This window comes from Triticum urartu, chromosome 2 (genome assembly GCF_003073215.2).
Source record: "Triticum urartu cultivar G1812 chromosome 2, Tu2.1, whole genome shotgun sequence".
NCBI lineage: Eukaryota > Viridiplantae > Streptophyta > Magnoliopsida > Poales > Poaceae > Triticum > Triticum urartu.
This window is the reverse complement of record NC_053023.1, coordinates 102,780,557-102,804,651: the sequence shown is the minus strand read 5'-3', so window position 1 is coordinate 102,804,651 and position 24,095 is coordinate 102,780,557. Positions and strand designations below refer to the sequence as shown.

Sequence of the window (24,095 nt, the reverse complement as noted above, 5' to 3'; positions counted from 1 at the left end):
AAAGGAATTTTGTCATACTTTTTGTGTCTATGACATGTGGGATTCACTGCTTATTAAAAAATTCTTTGCCTTAGATGTGAATAGAATCAAACACCCACCTAATTTAGTCAAACTTGCCTAAGGCTAGGCACAGTAAGGAGTAATTTAGACTAGTAGCATGCATATGTTACTAGTCTAATGTTACTACCTTTATAGTAGAGAGTAACATCTATGTGGTGTCATGTAACACTTTATTTATTAGGTTTATACACATCTTGCCTTGATATGTGTGATGTTACTCATACTATTAGACTACCCATAGTGGGAGTAACATAGGTAGTAACATCACATATATCAAGATAAAATAGATGATGTGGCAAGCAATAAATGAAGAAAGAGAGACATGCGGTAACATAGCTAGTTACTACTAGTATGAGTAACATCACACATATCAGGCAAGATGAGTCTATATGCTAATAAATGAAGTGTTGCATGTTACCACACATATGTTACTCTCCGTTATAGAGGTAGTAATATAGAGTAGTAACATGGGCCCATTGTCGCTAGTTAGGCTAGTCATAGTGGGAGTAACTTAGAGCAAGTACAATAGTGGGTTTATAGCTTGCTTACATGGCAATTTTGCCTATGTGAAGAAGAGAGACATGAAAAAATAAGAGGAGTGGGTTCTCATGCAAGAGTCTGGCTATACACGTGCTCCAAGACAGATGCAATAAATGTGAGAAAAGAGATAGAGAGAAGATGAGAAAAAATACTAATCTTATAGCTAACCTTGTTGTATGAGTGACTATATGTGGTGACTATAGATGATATGGCAACATCTTATAGCCATCAGTTGGCTGTATTATTAACCATGCTCTTAGGTAGTAATATAGCGCACTTCGAGAATTTTTTGCTTACGTGGCACGTAGTTAATGAGAAGTAGTAACATAATATATTACGGTAAGATAGCGTTTTCCAAGACAAGGTGAGTCTACAAGCTATTAAATGAAGCCAAATATGACACTGCTTCTATATTACTTTGCACTATGAAGGTTGTAACTTAAACTAGTGTCATATGCATGATACTAGTATAAGTTACTCTCCACTATGACCAGCCTTGGTAGCTAGCTATGTTACCACATGCATTTTTTTCTTCATTAAATGCTTGTCGCATCATCTATTTTATTTAAAGATGTATGATGTTACCACCTATATTACTTCCATTGTGAGTAGTCTAACGTGAGATGTGGTAAGATGTGACTGGACTGTCATTGACAAGTATAATTAGCTTTGTACTCCCTCCGTTCTAAATTACTTGTCGCAGGTATGGATGTATCTAGATGTATTTTAGTTTTATATACATTCATTTCTGCGACGAGTAATTTGAAACGGATGGAGTACTTTTGATGAACTTTTGATAATAAATGCTTGTGATTCGGACGAGATTCTTTTGAAATCTATGTGTTTGTACTTCCAAATGGGAACCGGTATGACGCGTCTGACCTATCAGAGACGGATCAACGGTGCCATGTCAAATCAACTGCTCCGGACCCCGCAAAAAAAAGAAACTACTCCGGTTAGTGGACGCTCCGAGATCACAGGACGCATCGACAGATAAAGCCACATTCTCACAGGTACATAAGGAAGCAGCATCAAACGAAATGGAGATCTACACGTCCCGATCATTGATACTAGCGAACATGCGTACACCCACAACTTGACAAGGCACCGTCACATGCTTGTATCAGAACAGCGATGCCTGCCCCGTACAAAGGATGCTGCCAGATGGTCAAGGATCATAATGCAGGTCGACTAACAGCCAAACGATACGGGATCTGGTAATAGTAATGGCAATGGCAACCACTACACCTGCCATGTTATCCTCAAGTTTTTGTCCATCATTGACAAAGCAATGAGCAGTCCCATCATCGGGGAGATCGGAAACGGAAATGATAAACTAACCAAACTGAAACACTTGCCAGGCTATAAGAACATCTCGTCAAGATAGATAAGCATCTTTCCATGTGTTCAGCGGTTGCGGCATGACAGGCATCAGTCACAAACTCACAATTACATATGGCTACTTGGCACAAGCTAACAAATAAAAAACTGTCCACATTTTGTCTTGTGATCGAAACCGGATTTTTATGCAAACAGCAGCCCAACAATGGGCATCAGAGCTAGCAAAAGGAACAAGGGCCCAAATGTAGCTGCTTCTCAAAAAGTTTCATAGCTGAGAACTCCTTCCTGGTCCGCAAAACAGAATCACTCGCCCCACGGTGTGTAGCTTATATTTTCTTAATGATCTGAACAACGTCCTCGTCCTCAAGCTCATGCTCCTGCAGAGATCTTGCGGATTAGTGCTAGAAAGAACACAATGTACAGCACGACAGTGGCTGAAGAATGCGTACCTTGCCGACTCTCTGAGGCTTATGCTTCACACTAGAACCCCACACCAGTGCACTGCAAGTTTTACCGGTCAATTAGCCACACAGATTAATGGTTACAAGGAAGCAAATAAGCCGGGAGATGTGGCTGTACTCACTATTTAAACTGTTTCGCCATGTCCTTGTGGATTTGGTTGCAGAAGTCTTCCACTGTTTTCCTCTTGGATGATAAGATCACAGGATCCTCATAGTCTGGGTTCAGCCCTTTGGGTTTTGTGTATAGCCTGCACAAATCTAGGTATTCCCAGACCATCTCTAGAAGCCCATCAAGGTTCCATTCCAGATGTGCACTGTCAGCAGGTAACAGAAAGAAGAAAGTGCTTTAATTGCCAAGGAAAAATAGATAAGAGAAACCACACATATCAAGAAGCCAAGTAAAGACTCACCTAATTGGGCAGTAATGGGGAAGTTTGTCCAAGATATCCAGCTCTTCAACTGTGATCTGGTCGATTTTGTTGACGACATAGATGCAAGGCATGTAGATTCTACTTCCCTCAATGACATCTATAAGGTCATCTGCTGTTGCATCAAATCTCAGGGAGACATCAGCATTATGAATCCTGTACTCACTACAGATTGCTTTTACTGTGTCAAGGTCCAAGTGTGTGTTCGCTACTGTTGATGTAAAATTGATGCCACCCTTTTCCTTTCTCCTGAATGTCATATTGGGAGGTGTCTTGTTCAACCTAATACATGGAAAGCTCATACAGGTTAAACATCAACCTCGTCTCAACAGCCAAGGCATTCAGAGATGAAATCATTTCATCGGAAACAAACTGAGCAGGTGGCAAAGAAGTAAAGGGAAGAATGCGGTCCACCATGGAACACCTTAGTACAATGCTGTTTGAGAAAGAAACACCATACAAGAACAAATATTATCACATACAGAATCTGGAATTGCCAATGCCCAGTGGACATGGTTGTCACTAATGTAACTGGATAATTCCCAGTGTTCAAGAAAGCGTTTTTAGGTGGCGCTTAATCGCGCTTAAGCTGAGCGACAGCTAAACGCTTCGCTTCTGCCCTAGGCGCAACTTTTAGCGTTGAGCGAAAAAAGCGAGATTTAGCAACCGTTTTAGCGCTAAGCGTTGGTTAAGTGAGCGCTATGCGTGCTTAAGCGATAACAAAGGCCTGGCCCAAAACTGGCCTGTTCGGCTAGGGTTACTCAGTTAGAATGGGTGAGAAGAGAGCTCCAGTGGCGGTGGCAGCTCCTCCTCCTCCTGGAGGTTCACCCTACTGGATCTGAACGCCGACAGCTCCTCCTCCTCTTGGACGTCCACCCCTACAGTTTCAGGTGAGGATCTCGTCCTCTCCTCTCCTCCTCTGATCCATTGTCCATAGATCTCCATGATGAAGAGTTCGAGTCCGACAAAGAAGAACTATAGGAGACAGATTCAGAGGAGGAGATAGAGTATGAGGATGATGAAGATGAACTGGTGATTGGAAGCACTTATGTGGATGAGGATTGATCCATGAAGGCATGTACTGCTGCTTGAGCAGCTACTGCTTGGGCTGGGGCTGCTGCTTGGCTGCTTGAGCTGCTGCCATTTATCTTATATGCTATTAAGACATTATTATGCATTTATGCTTGCTGTGTGAACCACTAAACCTTATACTTATATGCTATTTCAGACTTTCAGTTATCTATATGTGCTATGTTCCCTATTTTCTTATGCATATTATTCAAAAACAGCCAAATTCTGGCTAATTTAAAAAACGCTTAATCCCGATTAAGCTGCGCTTAAGCGGCCATTGCTCTAAGCTGCGGCCTTCCGCTCTGCTTATGCTTACCACTTTTTTGAAGATTGATAATGCCAAATCCACAGCAAAGCTAAACAAAACCATTTAGCTCACTGACAACAATTCCAGCGTGGAAGAGCAAGACAACAAGTGCTGAAGATGGTATCAACATAGAGACTTACCGGATGCCAAATCCCTCAAGCTCTTTCTCAATGAGACGTTTGTGAGTTATTGGTTTTATGGCGTCAAGAACAATCAGAATGACATTACATGTCCTGGCTGTACTGATGACCTGAAAATCGTATCAATCATTAAGCCAAGGAGACATGACATATAACTCATGATCAGAATAGGGAATGGTTCAGGAAATTCTTATCCTGAAGTGTGCATAAATTGTAATGGATAAAAGAATAAATTATAACACAGGGACAAACCCCTTTGTGGTAATATAAAGCTTAGTATTTTACAGTATTGAAAAGCATATGAATTTGCATGAAATTACTTCCAAAGTTGGTAAGTAGAACATGCAGGAAACTTAATAGTCAACAAATTACATGACTCTGAAAAGGTGCAACACAAATGAAATTACTTTTTGCCATCTCAAGGAAGATTTTAAAGAATATCCAGGTAACTTCCCTGAAATATCCAGTAACAATGTGCTTTATGAGCTAGAAAGAAAAAAAAAACAATAGTGATTGCTACAATACAATTAGTATGATTTATATGGTGCACTATAGCCAGTTTTTTTCCCTAAAAATAAATATTATCCGGAGGGAGTGACAATGCATTTTTGTACACACGTGCATACTGCCGCCACCAATGATTAATATAATAGGTGGGTGCTCAGATGATTCGCACAAAAGATGGTTTCTAAATGTTCACGAAAGTATTAAACTAAAAGTGCAATGAGAACTTGTAAATAATATAACTATTCATGTATGATACATCATGACATGTTTGTTGAGACCATGCGTGATGCGTCCATGTATATTAACTGGACTGCAAAAATAGAGCAAAAGTTGGACATATTTTACCTGCCTCCCTCTACCCTTTCCATCTTTAGCACCTTCAATGATTCCCGGAAGATCTAGAAGCTGAATAACAAGTAGTGCCTATTACAAACAAAGAACAAATATTCTCTGGCAACAAAAGCCAACTCGTAGCTTCCTTTGAAAGTGAAAAAATACCTGTACTTTAGCTCCTTTGTACATAATAACTCCAGGAATACATGTTAAAGTTGTAAACTCATAGGACGCAACCTTTTGAATCATATAAGGAACAGAAAGAATGTGTTACTATATCAGCATTGAAACTAACATGATAGTCCAGAAAAGTGTAAAAAAAACATTAGTACAGCAAGAGCAGACCTCTGAAAAAGTTCCCGTCAGCTTGTTCAACAATGTTGATTTCCCAACCGAAGGAAAGCCCACCAAACCAACACGTGCATCTCCACTTTTCGTCACGTCAAACCCCTCACCAGCACCACCACCACCTTTGGTTGTAGGAGTGAGCAACTCTCGCCGTAATTTTGCAAGTTTAGCCTGACCAAAGGAATATTTATTTTTATAAAAGTAGCAATAATAGCTTAAACATACAGAGATGCTTGTAACCATCAATCCTACAGAAGAACAATGATTCAACTAGCTGATGGAATGGAGCTTGAGACCCCGTTTCAAGCACATCTCAACCCTACATGCAAGATCTTACATCGTGCAGCATATAACCACAGTAATGCATTGACCTGGCCCTCATTCGACAATTATGCATCAAAGATCCAAGCACAACAGAGGGAACCATGCTATCAGATTTGATAAAAGTCAATCTCTACACACTGTCAAGCCAATGATCCAGATTAAAACTGACAGCACCGCCATATGGTTGGACATGAAGTAAGGCAAGTTATATGCAAGCAACAGCAGCACATACATTTAGGCATCAGCTTTTGTGAAATAGCTAAACTGTCTGTAAGCTAGTTCTTCGGAGTCCTAGATATAGCATGATATATGATGAAATGGTTCCAGTTAATTGAGATAAATGGATAGGAGCTTCAAATCACCTTCAGAAGACCAAGATGGTGTGCAGTGGCTTTGTTTTTCTGCGTCTTTGACATCTGTCAAGTAAAACAGAAGCAAAGAACATAAGCACAGGGTTCAGAAAGTGGATAAATCTGGGCATTTGGCCAACTATCTGAAACGTTCATGCACACTTGTCCAATCCTTCCAGAGTAGCAAGAGCATTATGCATATATAAGTAACATTTTCAGGGTCTCACTACTTCACAACAATTTAATTATTGTCAAATGTTAATCACAAACCAAAACACCAACGTATCATCTGACTCCAGAATCATATTAGTGTCCAATTAAGTACCACTTGACTAAATCATCACTATGACATACAATATGCGGGTGAACAGTTACAACTATCAAATCACAAACAGGCAGATGAATTAGTAAGTGAATTGCCATTGAACCCCGCCACTCCAGTATAAACCACAACTAGCCAATTTAATATCCTCTGCACCAGTTTCCGAGCATCTTTGATCATGACTTGCGAGCAAAACAAATGCTCCTTCTCACATAACATTACAGCTAACACCTGAGCGCCCATTTATATCAACTAAGCCCCGTTTGATAAGACACGCTTAATCAGGCATATATATGGTAAAAAGCTATCAGCAACCTAAAGGCCAGTATTTTATTAACTTATATTTATTGCAAAACAACAAAATGCATCACAATTCAAAGATTTTTTTTATCCAAATCATTTCAGTCCATGACCAAAAGGTGAAGACCAGCGACGGAGAGACCAAATGCCACCAAAGCTTCAATAGCCCTCAACTAAGCATATGTCTAGAATCTATGGGTATCCTATCAAATCAGGTGTAGCAACAGGTAGGCGCAGCTCCACCACATGAAACATGTAGCAAAGCGAGCTGAAAACAAACAGTTCTAAATCAACACTGTAAGAAGAACAAAAAACTAAGCCACTGCTACTGCTACTTCTAAACCTAACATGCCCCCCCAAATCCAATCTGCCTACCTACAGCTCAAACCGCACAAGCAGTGAGCCACGGCGAACCAGCACCGAACAATTTCAATTCGAAACTAAGCAAAGCCCGCACGGAGTACAGCTCTAGCACTACTAATCGCAGGAGTCAAATCCATCCGCCGTCGCGGCGGGTCGCTGGAGGGCCGGAGGCCACGGTCGAGTAAGTACCTCGTCCTCGATGTCCTTGATCTTCTGCATGACGGTCGCCATGGCTGCGGGCCGCGGAAGGGGGGCGGAGCCGGAGGGTTGTAGAAGTGTCGCCTGCTCTTCGCCGGCGCGGCTTCGCTCGCGTGGATGCGGAAGGGGGGTCGGGGGAGAGGAGAATGTTCGCGAAGTGGCTTCTGAGGGTTTTGGTTCGGAGGCGGCGGAGCGGGCCACGACTCTCCATGGGCTTATTTGCAAAACGGGCCTTCGGGGATGGAGAAAAGGGCTGGGCCTCAGTTTGCTGTTTCGTTTGCCACAAGGGCCCAAAACGGCAAAAGTTGAGGGCTGAAAAAGGACCGGATTATATGTTCGGGGCATTGAACCCGACGTGAATCGAACACGCAACCTTCTGATCTGGAGTCAGACGCGCTACCATTGCGCCACGGATCCGGTGATGATACGAGCGGCACTTTATTCTATGAGTATGCAGCGGTATAACGGCTGCCTCCATCGTGGCACCTGAACGAGGCAGGCAGCATGAATAAGATCCTGACCTAACTGCTCGTCCCTTGCCCACAATCAACGGAAGGTGACACGAGTTACTTGCGTAGCACCGCACTAGATGCCGAGCGGCCGATGCTCTGAGCTGGTCATGCACCGCAAAGATATCCGGCTGTACTTCGGGTGTGTTTGGTAGTATGTATGGACCTAGTCTAGTTGTTCTCATGTCATACATGTTGAGTGTAGACATGCTGAGTCCATGCAGTTGCTGTTGTTTGGCAGTGATGTATGCGTTGAGACATGCTGAGCTGAGATTTTGTTTGGTAGCCTGCATGTGTTTAGACATGCTGAACAATTTCGAATTCTGAATATATTTTTTGAATGATGAACAAAATCGAAAAAATCTCAACACAAATTTAAACATATTTTGAAAATTTAAATAAAATTTGATATTCTAAACTTTTTTGGAAAATTAAAATAAATTTTGAAATTCTTTTTTTAATTTGAACATATTTAAAATTACGAGTTTTTTTTGAAAATTTAAACGAGATTTGAAAATTTTATAAAAAAATAAAATTCTATTTTTTTCAAAATTCAAAAAAAAATTGATTTCCTTTTGAAATTCCGAACATTTACGTTTTTTAGAAAAATTGAAATTTCAAATATTTATTGAAAATTCAAACAAATTTTGAAATTATGATTTTTTTGAAAATTTAAACAATTTTGAAATTCAAACTTTTCATTTTTTCTGAAATTCTAAGGTTTTTCGAAAATTTAAACAAATTTTGAAATTATGATTCTTTTTGAAAAAATAAACATATCTGGACGTGGTCTGGTCGGTGGGGACGAGTGTCAGGGCCAGCATAGCTGCCTCGATGCACCCTGTCTGGGGTGCATGAGATGAGCATGGCTGAGTGCACTTTTATGTATCAGATGAGCATAGCTCAGATGAGCCCATGCACCCTACCAAACAAGCAAAAGTGGGTCGGATTGGGAACTTTTGCCCTCATGCACCCTCCATGCACCCTACCAAACACACCCTTCAGCTGTGCACGCAGGAAGGTGTACCCACCAGTCCGCGTCTCCGAACGGATGGGTTCAGCTTTGCTAAGAGCATCTCTAATAGACGGTCCATATGTAAAAATAACTAATTTTTGAAGCTTTGCATTAAAAAATGTTGCTTTAACAGATGGTTCATATATAAAAAATTAGACCACCGCCTTCGGGAAATGTAAAATTGAAAACTTCATGATGCAAATTTACATCACGAGATACAACTGATGTAAAACCACAGCCGCCCGCCAAATGATCAACCGCCACTTCGTTCCCCTTCCGCCTCGCGATCGCCCGCCCGCTCCTCGTCCGCCCCAGCTCTCCGACGCCGCCCCGCCGTAGATCTAGCCCCCGTCGCCGATTCCACCCCACCTGGACCGTCACCTGCCGCCGCGCCGCCCCATCGTGTCTGCATCCGCTCCGGCCGCCTCCGCCCCGCCCCGACCCCGTTCGTCTCCTCTCCGGCCACCTCCGGTCCGTCCTCCGCCCGGCCCCGCTCCGTCCGCCTCCACCTCCGGTCCGTCCGCCGCCCCGCTCCGTCGGCCTCCGCCCCATGCCGCACGCCGCCGCCCCGACTCACTCCCCGATGGCGCCGAAGAAGACGCCAAAGGGCAAGTCCAATTTCTTCAGCGTGAGGGCGAAGCCCTCCGGGAACTTCGGAGTGGAGTTCTCCGACGCCGGGCAGCGTTGGTGGCTCGACACGTATCCCACCGCTGATGAGGCCGCGCGTGCCTACGACGTGGCGGTGTGGCGTGCCGGACGGCCGAAGACGGACCTCAACTTCCCGGAGACCGAGTCCCAGGCAGTGGCGAAGTGGCCCGTGCCGCAGGGCATCCGGATGGAGGAGATACCGGCAAAGAAGGCGAAGAAGAGATCGGCGGTTGTCGTCGCTCCCGGCGAGAGCGATGAGGCGGCGATGGCTCGGTTTGCGCGAGAGCATCCGCAGTATGTCCAGGCCGAGCTGGAGCACTACTGAAAGCGCGGCGCCGAGGAAAAGAAGAAGGGGTGAATGTTGGAAATATGCCCTAGAGGCAATAATAAAAGCATTATTATTATATTTCCTTGTTCATGATAATTGTCTTTATTCATGCTATAATTGTGTTATCCAGAAATCGTAATACATGTGTGAATAACAGACACCAACATGTCCCTAGTAAGCCTCTAGTTGACTAGCTCGTTGATCAACAGATAGTCATGGTTTCCTGACTATGGACATTGGATGTCATTGATAACGAGATCACATCATTAGGAGAATGATGTGATGGACAAGACCCAATCCTAAACATAGCACAAGATCGTATAGTTCGTTTGCTAGAGTTTTCCAATGTCAAAGTATCTTTTCCTTAGACCATGAGATCGTGTAACTCCCGGATACCGTAGGAGTGCTTTGGGTATACCAAACGTCACAACGTAACTGGGTGACTATAAAGGTAGACTACGGGTATCTCCGAAAGTGTCTGTTGGGTTGACACGGATCAAGACTGGGATTTGTCACTCCGTATGACGGAGAGGTATCACTGGGCCCACTCGGGAATGCATCATCATAATGAGCTCAAAGTGACCAAGTGTCTGGTCACGGGATCCTGCATTACGGTACGAGTAAAGTGACTTGCCGGTAACGAGATTGAACGAGGTATTGGGATACCGACGATGAAATCTCGGGCAAGTAACATATCGATTGACAAAGGGAATTGCATACGGGGTTGATTGAATCCTCGACATCGTGGTTCATCCGATGAGATCATCGTGGAGCATGTGGGAACCAACATGGGTATCCATATCCTGCTGTCGGTTATTGACCGGAGAGTCGTCTCGGTCATGTCTGCTTGTCTCCCGAACCCGTAGGGTCTACACACTTAAGGTTCGGTGACGCTAGGGTTGTGAAGATATGTATATGCAGAAACCCGAATGTTGTTCGGAGTCCCGGATGAGATCCCGGACGTCACAAGGAGTTCCGGAATGGTCCGGAGGTAAAGAATTATATATAGGAAATGCTGTTTCGGCCATCGGGACAAGTTTCGGGGTTATCGGTATTGTACCGGGACCACCGGAGGGGTCCCGGGGGCCCACCGGGTGGGGCCACCTGTCCGGGGGGGCCACATGGGCTGTAGGGGGTGCGCCTTGGCCTTCATGGGCCAAGGGAACCAGCCCCACTAGGCCCATGCGCCTAGGGTTTCCAAGGGGGAGGAGTCCAAGTGGTGGAAGGCACCTCTGGGTGCCTTGGGGGGGAGGGAATCCTCCCCCTGGCCGCCGCACCTAGGAGATCAGATCTCCTAGGCTGCGCACCACCACCCCTTGGCCCTCCTATATATAGTGGGGGAGAGGAGGGACTTGATACACCAGCCCCTGGCGCCTCCCTCTCTCCCCGTTACATCTCTCTCGTGTAGTATAGGCGAAGCCCTGCTACTGTGACGCCCTGCATCCACCACCACGCCGTCGTGCTGCTGGATCATCATCAACCTCTCCTCCCCCCTTGCTGGATCAATAAGGAGGAGACGTCTCCCGTCCCGTACGTGTGTTGAACGCGGAGGTGCCGTCCGTTCGGCGCTTGGTCATCGGTGATTTGGATCACGTCGTGTTCGACTACATCATCACCGTTCTTTTGAACGCTTCCGTGCGCGATCTACAAAGGTATGTAGATGCATCCAATAACTCGTTGCTAGATGAACTCCTAGATGATCTTGGTGAAACGAGTAGGAAAAATTTTGTTTTCTGCAACGTTCCCCAACAGTGAAGAAGGAGGACGAGGCCGGCCCGTCGACCTATCGAGTCGTCGGATGAGGACTGGGGTGACTCCGAGGAGGACGAGGGGTGCGATGACCCGACTAAGGACGAGTTCTGGGAGCAGTTCCTCAACTCCGACGATAAGGAGTAGTTTCATCTATTAGTTCGAATAAGTAGTAGTTGATTTTGTGTATGAAACTATGTTGAATTTCATGTTTGAACTATGTTGAGATGAAGTAGTAGTTGGTCGTTTTAATCTTTGTTTTGGATCATCTGTTGGAGTTGCTCTTTTATTTACATCTTCGTTTTGGATTATCTGTTGGAGTTGAGCCTTTTTGAAGATGTAAAAAGCATTTTTTGGTGCTCCAAATTTGAACCATCACCGTTTTAGAGCACCAAAATATACATCATCTATTGAAGATGCTCTAAGCAATGTGTTAAGTTCTTTCCTTAGTCTTAGGCTAGTGGTATAATCTTACATTCTTAAGAAGTTGATCCCCACTACTAGCTATTCTCGCTAATGCACACTATCCACATCAGCGTTTAGTTTTTTACTTTGTAAACACCAACCAATTGTTCTCTTTATAGGTGCCTACATGTACAGTCCATTTGCCTCTCAGTTGTAAGTTGTAAGTTGTAACACGTCATCATTTTTTCCAGAGAAACCTACAAGATCGTGGATGTCACCTAGAGGGGGGTGAATAGGCGCTTTAAAATAATTACGGTTTAGGCTTGAACAAATGCGGAATAAACCTAGCGGTTAATTTGTCAAGCACCAAACCTACAACAATTAGGCTCACCTATGTGCACCAATAACTTATGCTAAGCAATATAAACTACTAGGTGATAGCAAGATATATGACAAGAAACAATATGGCTATCACAAAGTAAAGTGCATAAGTAAAGGGAATGGGTAAGAGATAACGGAGGCACGCGGAGACGACGATGTATCCCGAAGTTCACACCCTTGCGGATGTTAATCTCCGTTTGGAGTGGTGTGGAGGCACAATGCTCCCCAAGAAGCCACTAGGGCCACCGTAATCTCCTCACGCCCTCGCACAATGCAAGATGTCGTGATTCCACTAAGGGACCCTTGAGGGCGGTCATCGAACCCGTACAAATGGAAACCCTTGGGGGCGGTCACCGAACCCGTACAAATGGCAACCCTTGGGGGCGGACACCGAACCCGTACACTTTGGCAAACCTTGGAGGCGGTCACTGGAACCCGTAAAATTGCTCGGGGCGATCTCCACAACCTAATTGGAGACCCCGACGCTTGCTCGAAGCTTTACACCACAATGATTGAGCTCCGAACACCACCAACCGTCTAGGGCGCCCAAGCACCCAAGAGGAACAAGCTCAAGGGTACCGAGCACCCAAGCGTAATAAGATTCTCAACTTGTAACTTCCACGTATCACCGTGGAGAACTCAAACCGATGCACCAAATGCAATGGCAAGGGCACACGGAGTGCCCAAGTCCTTCTCCCCCAAATCCCACCAAAGCAACTAATGCTAGGGAGGAAAGTGAGAGGAAGAACAAGAAGGAGAACACCAAGAACTCCAAGATCTAGATCCAAGGGGTTCCCCTCACATAGAGGAGAAAGTGATGGGTGGAAGTGTGGATCTAGATCTCCTCTCTCTTTTCCCTCAAAAACTAGCAAGAATCCATGGAGGGATTGAGAGTTAGAAAGCTCGAAGAAGGTCAACAATGGGGGAAGAACACGAGCTCAAAGGATAAGGTTGAATGGGGAAGAAGACCCCCTTTTATAGGAGGTCCCGAATCCAACCTTTATGTGCTCAGTCCACGCACGAGCGGTACTACCGCCCGGGCGGTAGAACACGGAGAGCGGAGCAAAACAGAGGGCGAGGCAGAGCCGTATGAGCGGCACTACCGCTGGAGCCAGCGGTACTACCGTAGGCCACAGCGGTACTGCCGCTTGGCACAGCGGTACTACCACTGGGACCGCGCACAACGCCTACCGCGAGCACAGGGAGAAGGAACAGGGAAGAGGGCCATTGAGCGGCACTAGGGGCGGTGGTAGCCGCGGTACTACCGCTTCTACTGCCGCTCCTACTACTGCTGAACCTGACACGAGAAAACCACATCTCGAATCGAGGCGGTACCAGCGCGGAACCGGAGCCGTACTACCGCTTATGGGCATAGGCGGTACTACCGTGTGGGACAGCGATACTACCGCTTGTGGCGATACGCGGTACTGCCGCTCCGGCCCAGCGGTACTACCGCTGGCGCCATCCTTATGCCACTTCCACGAAAACAAGTATACTCCAAGGAAAACCAGAACTGCCAAAACTTCCGCAAATGAGCTCCGAATTGAGAAAACTCAAGCTTGTTGGATACAAGACGACGAGTAGCATCAAAACAGTGACTGGTTATAGAAAGAAGAGGCAGGGGAGGTAATCCATTAGTCGACACAAACTCTCCTTGAATCCAAATCCTTCAAGGAATCAAGGAGAGTCGACAAGTAGCACCTTGGTCGACACAAACTCTCCTTGATGTAATCCAAGAAAAGCCTATGGACAAAACCTTCAAATATAACTCAAAGCAACCATTAGTCAATAGAGATTGTCATTAATTACCAAAACCAAACATGGGGGCACCGCATGTTCTTACAAAACCGTTCGTGGTGTTCCCCATCGTGGTGCCTCTTAATTTCTCCGTAACTTGCCCTCTCCACCTTCTCCAGTTTCCTGAAACCCCACCGGTGTCTCCTCACCTTTCCTCCAATCATCTCCCCAACTTGTCCTATTCACCCGCCATATATGTGTTTGCTTCGGCGAAGGTAGCTGCAGCATCCCTGGGAGGCCGGCCCTCTGTAGTTCACTGGATCAGACCAGCCGCGAGGGTTATTTCTGGCAGGGAGGATGCTCTGGTGGCGACGCTGACATGGATTCTTGCTAGTCTATAAGAGCCGATTTGTTGGCAACTCAGGCCATGGCTTATGTTCACGGGGACAACTTGTAGGAGTGCTTGATCCAATTCCTCCGGCGAGTGCGGTCCCGACTGATTCTGAGAGGAGCTTCTACTACTGCAATGGTATCCACTTCTTTTTGGCAAGCTAGGATCCTACATCTGGGGAGTTAGTCCTGCTCCTTTGGGTCCTGATGGGTTTGCGGCAAGGACTGTAAATATCTGAGTATGGTTAGAGTTAATGGTTTTGTACTTTGCTTAGGTATGTCCTCTATTGATCTGTTCTTCTGGATTTGTTCAGCTATATAGGATTCGATATTTCATTCTTATAAAAAAGTGCACACCAATCTGAAGGAAATATGCCCTAGAGGCAATAATAAAATTATTATTTATTTCCTTATATCATGATAAATGTTTATTATTCATGCTATAATTGTATTAACCGGAAACATGATACATGTGTGAATACATAGACAAACAGAGTGTCACTAGTATGCCTCTACTTGACTAGCTCATTGATCGAAGATGGTTATGTTTCCTAACCATAGACAAAGAGTTGTCATTTGATTAATGAGATGACATCATTAGGAGAATGATGTGATTGACTGGACCCATTCCGTTAGCTTAGCACTTGATCGTTTAGTTTGTTGCTATTGCTTTCTTCATAACTTATACATGTTCCTATGACTATGAGATTATGCAACTCCCGTTTACCGGAGGAACACTTTGTGTGCCAGCAAACGTCACAACGTAACTGGGGGATTATAAAGGTGCTCTTCAGGTGTCTCCGAAGGTACTTGTTGGGTTGGCGTATTTCGAGATTAGGATTTGTCACTCCGATTGTCGGAGAGGTATCTCTGGGCCCACTCGGTAATGCACATCACTATAAGCCTTGCAAGCATTGCAACTAATGAGTTAGTTGCGGGATGATGTATTACTGAAAGAGTAAAGAGACTTGTCGGTAACGAGATCGAACTAGGTACAGAGATACAGACGATCGAATCTCGGGCAAGTAACATACTGATGACAAAGGGAACAACGTATGTTGTTATGCGGTCTGACCGATAAAGATCTTCGTAGAATATGTGGGAGCTAATATGAGCATCCAGGTTCCGCTATTGGTTATTGACCGAAGACGTGTCTCGGTCATGTCCACATAGTTCTCGAACCCGTAGGGTCCGCACGCTTAACGTTTCGATGACAGTTATATTATGAGTTTATATGTTTTGATGTACCGAAGGTTGTTCGGAGTCCCGGATGTGATCACGGACATGACGAGGAGTCTCGAAATGGTCGTGACATGAAGATTGATATTTTGGAAGCCTATGTTTGTGAAGGAAATATGCCCTAGAGGCAATAATAATGTTATTATTTTATTTCCTTATATCATGATAAATGTTTATTATTCATGCTAGAATTGTATTATCTGGAAACATAATACTTGTGTGAATACATAGACAAACTAAACGTCACTAGTATGCCTCTACTTGACTAGCTCGTTAATCAAAGATGGTTATGTTTCCTAACCATAGACATGTGTTGTCATTTGATTAACGGGATCACATTATTAGGAGAATGATGTGATTGACATGACCCATTCCATTAGCTTAGCACCCGATCGTTTAGTATGTTGCTATTGCTTTCTTTATGACTTATACATGTTCCTATGACTATGAGATTATGCAACTCCCGTTTGCCGGAGGAACACTTTGTGTGCTACCAAACGTCACAACGAACAGGGTGATTATAAATGAGCTCTACAGGTGTCTCCAAAGGTAAATGTTGGGTTGGCGTATTTCGAGATTAGGATTTGTCACTCCGATTGTCGGAGAGGTATCTCTGGGCCCTCTCGGTAATGCACATCACATAAGCCTTGCAAGCATTGCAACTAATGACTTACTTGCGAGATGATGTATTACAGAACAAGTAAAGAGACTTGCCGGCAACGAGATTGAACTAGGTATTGAGATACCGACGATCGAATCTCGGGCAAGTAACATACCGATGACAAAGGGAACAACGTATGTTGTTATGCGGTCTGACCGATAAAAGATCTTCGTAGAATATGTAGGAGCCAATATGAGCATCCAGGTTCCGCTATTGGTTATTGACAGGAGACGTGTCTCGGTCATGTCTACATTGTTCTCAAACCCGTAGGGTCCGCACGCTTAACGTTACGATGACAGTTTCATTATGAGTTTATATATTTTTATGTACCGAATGTTGTTCGGAGTCCCGGATTTGATCACGGACATGACGAGGAGTCTCGAAATGGTCGAGACATAAAGATTGATATATTGGACGACTATATTCGGACACCGGAAGTGTTTCGGAGAAGTTTTGGATAAAACCGGAGTACCGGGGGGTTACCGGGCCCCCCCCCCCGGGGGTTAACGGGCGTCATGGGCCTAAAGTGGAGAAGAGGAGGGGCGGCCAGGGCAGGTCGCGCGCCCCCTCCCCCTCTATTCCGAATTGGACAAGGAGGGGGGCGGCGCCCCCCCTTTCTTTCCTCTCCTCTCTCCCTTCCTCCCCCCTCTCCTACTTGGACAAGGAAAAGGAGGGAGTCCTGCTCCCTGTAGGAGCAGGACTCCTCCCTGGCGCGCCTCCTCCTGGCCGGCCGCCCCTCCCCCTTGCTCCTTTATATACGGGGGCAGGGGGGCACCTCTAGACACACAAGTTGATCTTCGTGATCGTTTTCTTAGCCGTGTGCGGTGCCCCCCTCCACCATACTCCTCGATAATATTGTAGCGGTGCTTAGGCGAAGCCTTGCGATGGTAGAACATCAAGATCGTCACCACGCCGTCGTGCTGACGGAACTCTTCCCCGACACTTTGCTGGATCGGAGTCCGGGGATCGTCATCGAGCTGAACGTGTGCTAGAACTCGGAGGTGCCATAGTTTCGGTGCTTGGATCGGTCGGATCGTGAAGACGTATGACTACATCAACCGCGTTGATATAACGCTTCCGCTTTCGGTCTACGAGGGTACGTGGACAACACTCTCCCCTCTCATTGCTATGCATCACCATGATCTTGCGTGTGCGTAGGAAACCCCAATAGTGGCATCCGAGCCTAGGTTTTATGTGTTGATGTTATATGCACGAGTAGAACACAAGTGAGTTGTGGGCGATATAAGTCATACTGCTTACCAGCATGTCATACTTTGGTTCGGCGGTATTGTTGGATGAAGCGGCCCGGACCGACATTACGCGTACGCTTATGCGAGACTGGTTCTACCGACGTGCTTTGCACACAGGTGGCTGGCGGGTGTCAGTTTCTCCAACTTTAGTTGAATCGAGTGTGGCTACGCCCGGTCCTTGTGAAGGTTAAAACAACACCAACTTGACAAACTATCGTTGTGGTTTTGATGCGTAGGTAAGATTGGTTCTTGCTTAAGCCCGTAGCAGCCACGTAAAACTTGCAACAAACAAAGTAGAGGACGTCTAACTTGTTTTTGCAGGGCATGTTGTGATGTGATATGGTCAAGACATGATGCTAATTTTTATTGTATGAGATGATCATGTTTTGTAACCGAGTTATCGGCAACTGGCAGGAGCCATATGGTTGTCGCTTTATTGTGTGCAATGCAATCGCCCTGTAATGCTTTACTTTATCACTAAGCGGTAGCGATAGTCGTAGAAGCATAAGATTGGCGAGACGACAATGATGCTACGATGGAGATCAAGGTGTCGTGCCGGTGACGATGGTGATCATGACGATGCTTCGGAGATGGAGATCAAAGGCACAAGATGATGATGGCCATATCATATCACTTATATTGATTGCATGTGATGTTTATCTTTTATGCATCTTATCTTGCTTTGATTGACGGTAGCATTATAAGATGATCTCTCACTAAATTTCAAGATAAAAGTGTTCTCCCTGAGTATGCACCGTTGCCAAAGTTCGTCGTGCCCAGACACCATGTGATGATCGGGTGTGATAAGCTCTACGTCCATCTACAATGGGTGCAAGCCAGTTTTGCACACGCAGAATACTCAGGTTAAACTTGACGAGCCTAGCATATGCAGATATAGCCTCGGAACACTGAGACCGAAAGGTAGAGCGTGAATCATATAGTAGATATGATCAACATAGCAATGTTCACCATTGAAAACTACTCCATTTCACGTGATGATTGGTTATGGTTTAGTTGATTTGGATCACGTAATCACTTAGAAGATTAGAGGGATGTCTTTCTAAGTGGGAGTTCTTAAGTAATATGATTAATTCAACTTAAATTTATCATGAACTTAGTACCTGATAGTATCTTGCTTGTTTATGTTTGATTGTAGATAGATGGCCCGTGCTGTTGTTCCGTTGAATTTTAAGGCGTTCCTTGAGAAAGCAAAGTTGAAAGATGATGGTAGCAATTACATGGACTGGGTCCGTAACTTGAGGATTATCCTCATTGCTGCATAGAAGAATTATGTCCTGGAAGCACCGCTGGGTGCCAGGCCTGCTGCTGGAGCAACACCAGCTGTTATGAACGTCTGGCAGAGCAAAGCTGATGACTACTCGATAGTTCAGTGTGCCATACTTTACGGCTTAGAATCGGGACTTCAACGACGTTTTGAACGTCATGGAGCATATGAGATGTTCCAGGAGTTGAAGTTAATATTTCAAGCAAGTGCCCGGATTGAGAGATATGAAGTCTCCAATAAGTTCTATAGTTGCAAGATGGAGGAGAATAGTTCTGTCAGTGAGCATATACTCAAAATGTCTAGGTATAATAATCACTTGATTCAATTGGGAGTTAATCTTCCAGATGATTGAATCATTGACAGAATTCTCCAATCACTGCCACCTAGCTACAAGAGCTTCGTGATGAACTATAATATGCAAGGGATGAATAAGACTATTCCCGAGCTCTTCGCAATGTTGAAAGCTGCGGAGGTAGAAATCAAGAAGGAGCATCAAGTGTTGATGGTCAACAAGACCACTAGTTTCAAGAAAAAGGGCAAAGGGAAGAAGAAGGGGAACTTCAAAAAGAACAGCAAGCAAGTTGTTGCTCAAGAGAAGAAACCCAAATCTGGACCTAAGCCTGAAACTGAGTGCTTCTACTGCAAGCAGACTGGTCACTGGAAGCAGAACTGCCCGAAGTATTTGGCGGATAAGAAGGATGGCAAGGTGAACAAAGGTATATGTGATATACATGTTATTGATGTGTACCTTACTAGAGCTCGCAGTAGCACTTGGGTATTTGATACTGGTTCTGTTGCTAATATTTGCAACTCAAAACAGGGACTACGGATTAAGCGAACACTGGCGAAGGACGAGGTGACGATGCGCGTGGGAAATGGTTCCAAAGTCGATGTGATCGCGGTCGGCACGCTACCTCTACATCTACCATCGGGATTAGTATTAGACCTAAATAATTGTTATTTGGTGCCAGCGTTGAGCATGAACATTATATCTGGATCTTGTTTGATGCGAGACGGTTATTCATTTAAATCAGAGAATGATGGTTGTTCTATTTATATGAGTAATATCTTTTATGGTCATGCACCCTTGAAGAGTGGTCTATTTTTGATGAATCTCGATAGTAGTGATACACATATTCATAATGTTGAAGCCAAAAGATACAGAGTTGATAATGATAGTGCAACTTATTTGTGGCACTGCCGTTTAGGTCATATCGGTGTAAAACGCATGAAGAAACTCCATATTGATGGACTTTTGGAACCACTTGATTATGAATCACTTGGTACTTGCGAACCGTGCCTCATGGGCAAGATAACTAAAACACCGTTCTCCGGTACTATGGAGAGAGCAACAGATTTGTTGGAAATCATACATATAGATGTATGTGGTCCAATGAATGTTGAAGCTCATGGCGGATATCGTTATTTTCTCACCTTCACAGATGATTTAAGCAGATATGGGTATATCTACTTAATGAAACATAAGTCTGAAACATTTGAAAAGTTCAAAGAATTTCAGAATGAAGTTGAAAATCATCGTAACAAGAAAATAAAGTTTCTACGATCTGATCGTGGACGAGAATATTTGAGTTATGAGTTTGGTCTACATTTGAAACAATGCGGAATAGTTTCGCAACTCATGCCACCCGGAACACCACAGCATAATGGTGTGTCCGAACGTCATAATCGTACTTTACTTGATATGGTGCGATCTATGATGTCTCTTACAGATTTACCGCTATATTTTTGGGGTTATGCTTTAGAGACGGCCGCATTCACGTTAAATAGGGCACCATCAAAATCCGTTGAGACGACGCCTTATGAACTGTGGTTTGGCAAGAAACCAAAGTTTTCGTTTCTGAAAGTTTGGGGCTGCGATGCTTATGTGAAAAAACTTCAACCTGATAAGCTCGAACCCAAATCGGAGAAATGTGTCTTCATAGGATACCCAAAGGAGACTGTTGGGTACACCTTCTATCACAGATCCGAAGGCAAGACATTTGTCGCTAAGAATGGATCCTTTCTAGAGAAGGAGTTTCTCTCGAGAGAAGTGAGTGGGAGGAAAGTATAACTTGATGAGGTAACTGTACCTGCTCCCTTATTGGAAAGTAGTACATCGCAGAAACCGGTTTCTGTGACACCTACACCAATTAGTGAGGAAGCTAATGATAATGATCATGAAACTTCAGAACAAGTTACTACCGAACCTCGTAGATCAACCAGAGTAAGATCCGCACCAGAGTGGTACGGTAGTCCTGTTCTGGAAGTCATGCTACTAGATCATGATGAACCTACGAACTATGAAGAAGTGACGGTGAGCCCAGATTCCACAAAATGGCTTGAAGCCATGAAATCTGAGATGGGATCCATGTATGAGAACAAAGTATGGACTTTGGTTGACTTGCCCAATGATCGGCAAGCAATTGAGAATAAATGGATCTTCAAGAAGAAGACTGACACTGACGGTAATATTACTGTCTACAAAGCTCGACTTGTCAAAAAAGGTTTTCGACAAGTTCAAGGGATTGACTACGATGAGACCTTCTCACCCGTAGCGATGCTTAAGTCTGTCCGAATCATGTTAGCAATTGCCGCATTTTATGATTATGAAATTTGGCAAATGGATGTCAAAACTGCATTCCTGAATGGATTTCTGGAAGAAGAGTTGTATATGATGCAGCCGGAAGGTTTTGTCAATTCAAAGGGAGCTAACAAAGTGTGCAAGCTCCAGTGATCCATTTATGGACTGGTGCAAGCCTCTCGGAGTTGGAATAAACGCTTTGATAGTGTGATCAAAGCATTTGGTTTTGTACAGACTTTTGGAGAAGCCTGTATTTACAAGAAAGTGAGTGGGAGCTCTGTAGCATTTCTGATATTATATGTAGATGACATATTACTAATCGGAAATGATATAGAATTTCTGGATAGCATAAAGGGATACTTGAATAAGAGTTTTTCAATGAAAGACCTCGGTGAAGCTGCTTACATATCGGGCATTAAGATCTATAGAGATAGATCAAGACGCTTAATTGGACTTTCACAAAGCACATACCTTGACAAAGTTTTGAAGAAGTTCAAAATGGATCAAGCAAAGAAAGGATTCTTGCCTGTGTTACAAGGTGTGAAATTGAGTAAGACTCAATGCCCGACCAATGCAGAAGATAGAGAGAAAATGAAAGATATTCCCTATGTTTCAGCCATATGCTCTATCATGTATGCAATGCTGTGTACCAGACCTGATGTGTGTCTTGCTATAAGTCTAGCAGGGAGGTACTGAAAGTGCAACTATCCCTAGGTGGTTTTGGTAATTCATAACAACATATAGCTCATTGAGCTAATGCTATTCCAAGATGACTATTTCAGGAAAGCTCAATGATTAGCATGGCATGGATGTGAAAGTGGAACCCTCAAAATGCTAAGGACAAAGGATTGGCTCAAGCTCAAAAGCTCAAGACTCTTCATTTTATATTTTAGTGATCCAAGATCACATTGAGTCTTTAGGAAAAGCCAATACTATCAAGGAGGGATGAGGTGTTGCTTAATGAGCCTCTTGCTTCATGTGCTTAGTGATATGCTCCAAAACCCTCAACTACTTTCCCATATCCACATATGACCTAAACCCTAAGCCAAACTCGGTCCTACCGATTCTTTCTATCCGGCGCCACCGAGTTTCACTTGTCATAAGCCACTGCCAAACCCTAGCAATTCGGTTCTACCGATAGGGATCTCGGTCTCACCGAGATGGGATTGCAAACTCTCTGTTTCCCTTTCGTAACTTTTCGGTCTCACCGAAAGAGCGAATCGGTCCCACCGAGATTGCAGTGTAAACTCTATGTTTCCTTTTTGTAACTTTTCGGTCTCACCGAAAGAGCAAATCGGTCCCACCGAGTTTCCCTGACCAACTCTCTGGTTAGCTTATTACCAAACTCGGTCTCACCGAGTTTGTGTAAGATTACGTTATGCCCAAACCCTAACCATATCGGTCCTACCGAGTTGCATGTCAGTCCCACCGAAGATCTCTAACGGTCACTAGGTTTACCTTTTCGGTCCGACCGAGTTTGTTGATTCGGTCCCACCGAGATTGGAAAACTGTGTGTAATGGTTGGATTTTGTGTGGAGGCTATATATACCCCTCCACCTCCTCTTCATTCATGGACAGAGCCATCAGAACACATACACAATTCCAACTCATATGTTTTGAGAGAGAACCACCTACTCATGTGTTGAGACCAAGATATTCCATTCCTACCATATGAATCTTGATCTCTAGCCTTCCCCAAGTTGCTTTCCACTCAAATCTTCTTTCCACAAAATCCAAATCCTATGAGAGAGAGTTGAGTGTTGGGGAGACTATCATTTGAAGCACAAGAGCAAGGAGTTCATCATCAACACACCATTTGTTACTTCTTGGAGAGTGGTGTCTCCTAGATTGGCTAGGTGTCACTTGGGAGCCTCTGACAAGATTGTGGAGTTGAACCAAGGAGTTTGTAAGGGCAAGGAGATCGCCTACTTCGTGAAGATCTACCGCTAGTGAGGCAAGTCCTTCGTGGGCGATGGCCATGGCGGGATAGACAAGGTTGCTTCTTCGTGGACCCTTCGTGGGTGGTTGCTTCTTTGTGGACCCTTCGTGGGTGGAGCCCTCCGTGGACTCGCGCAACCATTACCCTTCGTGGGTGGAGCCCTCCGTGGACTCGCGCAACCATTACCCTTCGTGGGTTGAAGTCTCCACCAACGTGGATGTAGGATAGCACCACCTATCCGAACCACGGGAAAAACATCCGTGTCTCCAATTGCGTTTGAATTCTCCAAACCCTTCCCTTTACATTCTTGCAAGTTGCATGCTTTACTTTCCGCTGCCAATATACTCTTTGCATGCTTGCTTGAATTGTGTGATGATTGCTTGACTTGTCCTACAATAGCTAAAATCTGCCAAGAACTAAAATTGGGAAAAGGTTAAGTTTTTATTTGGTCAAGTAGTCTAATCACCCCCCCTCTAGACATACTTTCGATCCTATAGGTACCAAAGTAATCCAGGAGTGGATCACTGGACAGCGGTCAAGAACATCCTGAAATACCTAAAAAGGACTAAGGATATGTTTCTCATA

At 44.5% G+C, this 24,095-nt stretch overlaps 1 protein-coding gene and 1 non-coding gene across 2 annotated transcripts; both read right to left on the bottom strand.

Moving 5' to 3' along the window:
- Positions 1-1,963: 1,963 nt before the first annotated feature.
- On the bottom strand, positions 1,964-7,556 carry LOC125536141 (developmentally-regulated G-protein 3). The gene is made up of 10 exons (XM_048699287.1): positions 7,385-7,556; positions 6,223-6,276; positions 5,534-5,707; positions 5,354-5,425; positions 5,201-5,260; positions 4,349-4,458; positions 2,813-3,112; positions 2,525-2,716; positions 2,391-2,442; positions 1,964-2,318 (listed from the first exon to the last, which is right to left on the bottom strand). Exons 1-10 carry the CDS (start codon positions 7,424-7,426, stop codon positions 2,268-2,270), a joined length of 1,107 nt encoding a protein of 368 aa, XP_048555244.1. The 5' UTR covers positions 7,427-7,556; the 3' UTR covers positions 1,964-2,267.
- A 182-nt stretch (positions 7,557-7,738) lies between these two features.
- TRNAW-CCA lies at positions 7,739-7,810 on the bottom strand. Its single transcript has one exon. It is a non-coding gene; the product is annotated as a tRNA-Trp (tRNA).
- Positions 7,811-24,095: the final 16,285 nt, after the last annotated feature.

Coding starts and splice junctions, on each gene's coding strand:
- LOC125536141 (XM_048699287.1), bottom strand. CDS start 7,426: ATGGCGACCGTCATGCAGAAGATCAAGGACATCGAGGACGAG. Junction 5,708..6,222: donor ACCATCTTGGTCTTCTGAAG/GTGATTTGAAGC, acceptor TCCTTTGGTCAG/GCTAAACTTGCAAAATTACG. Junction 5,261..5,353: donor ACAAAGGAGCTAAAGTACAG/GTATTTTTTCAC, acceptor CTTGTTATTCAG/CTTCTAGATCTTCCGGGAAT.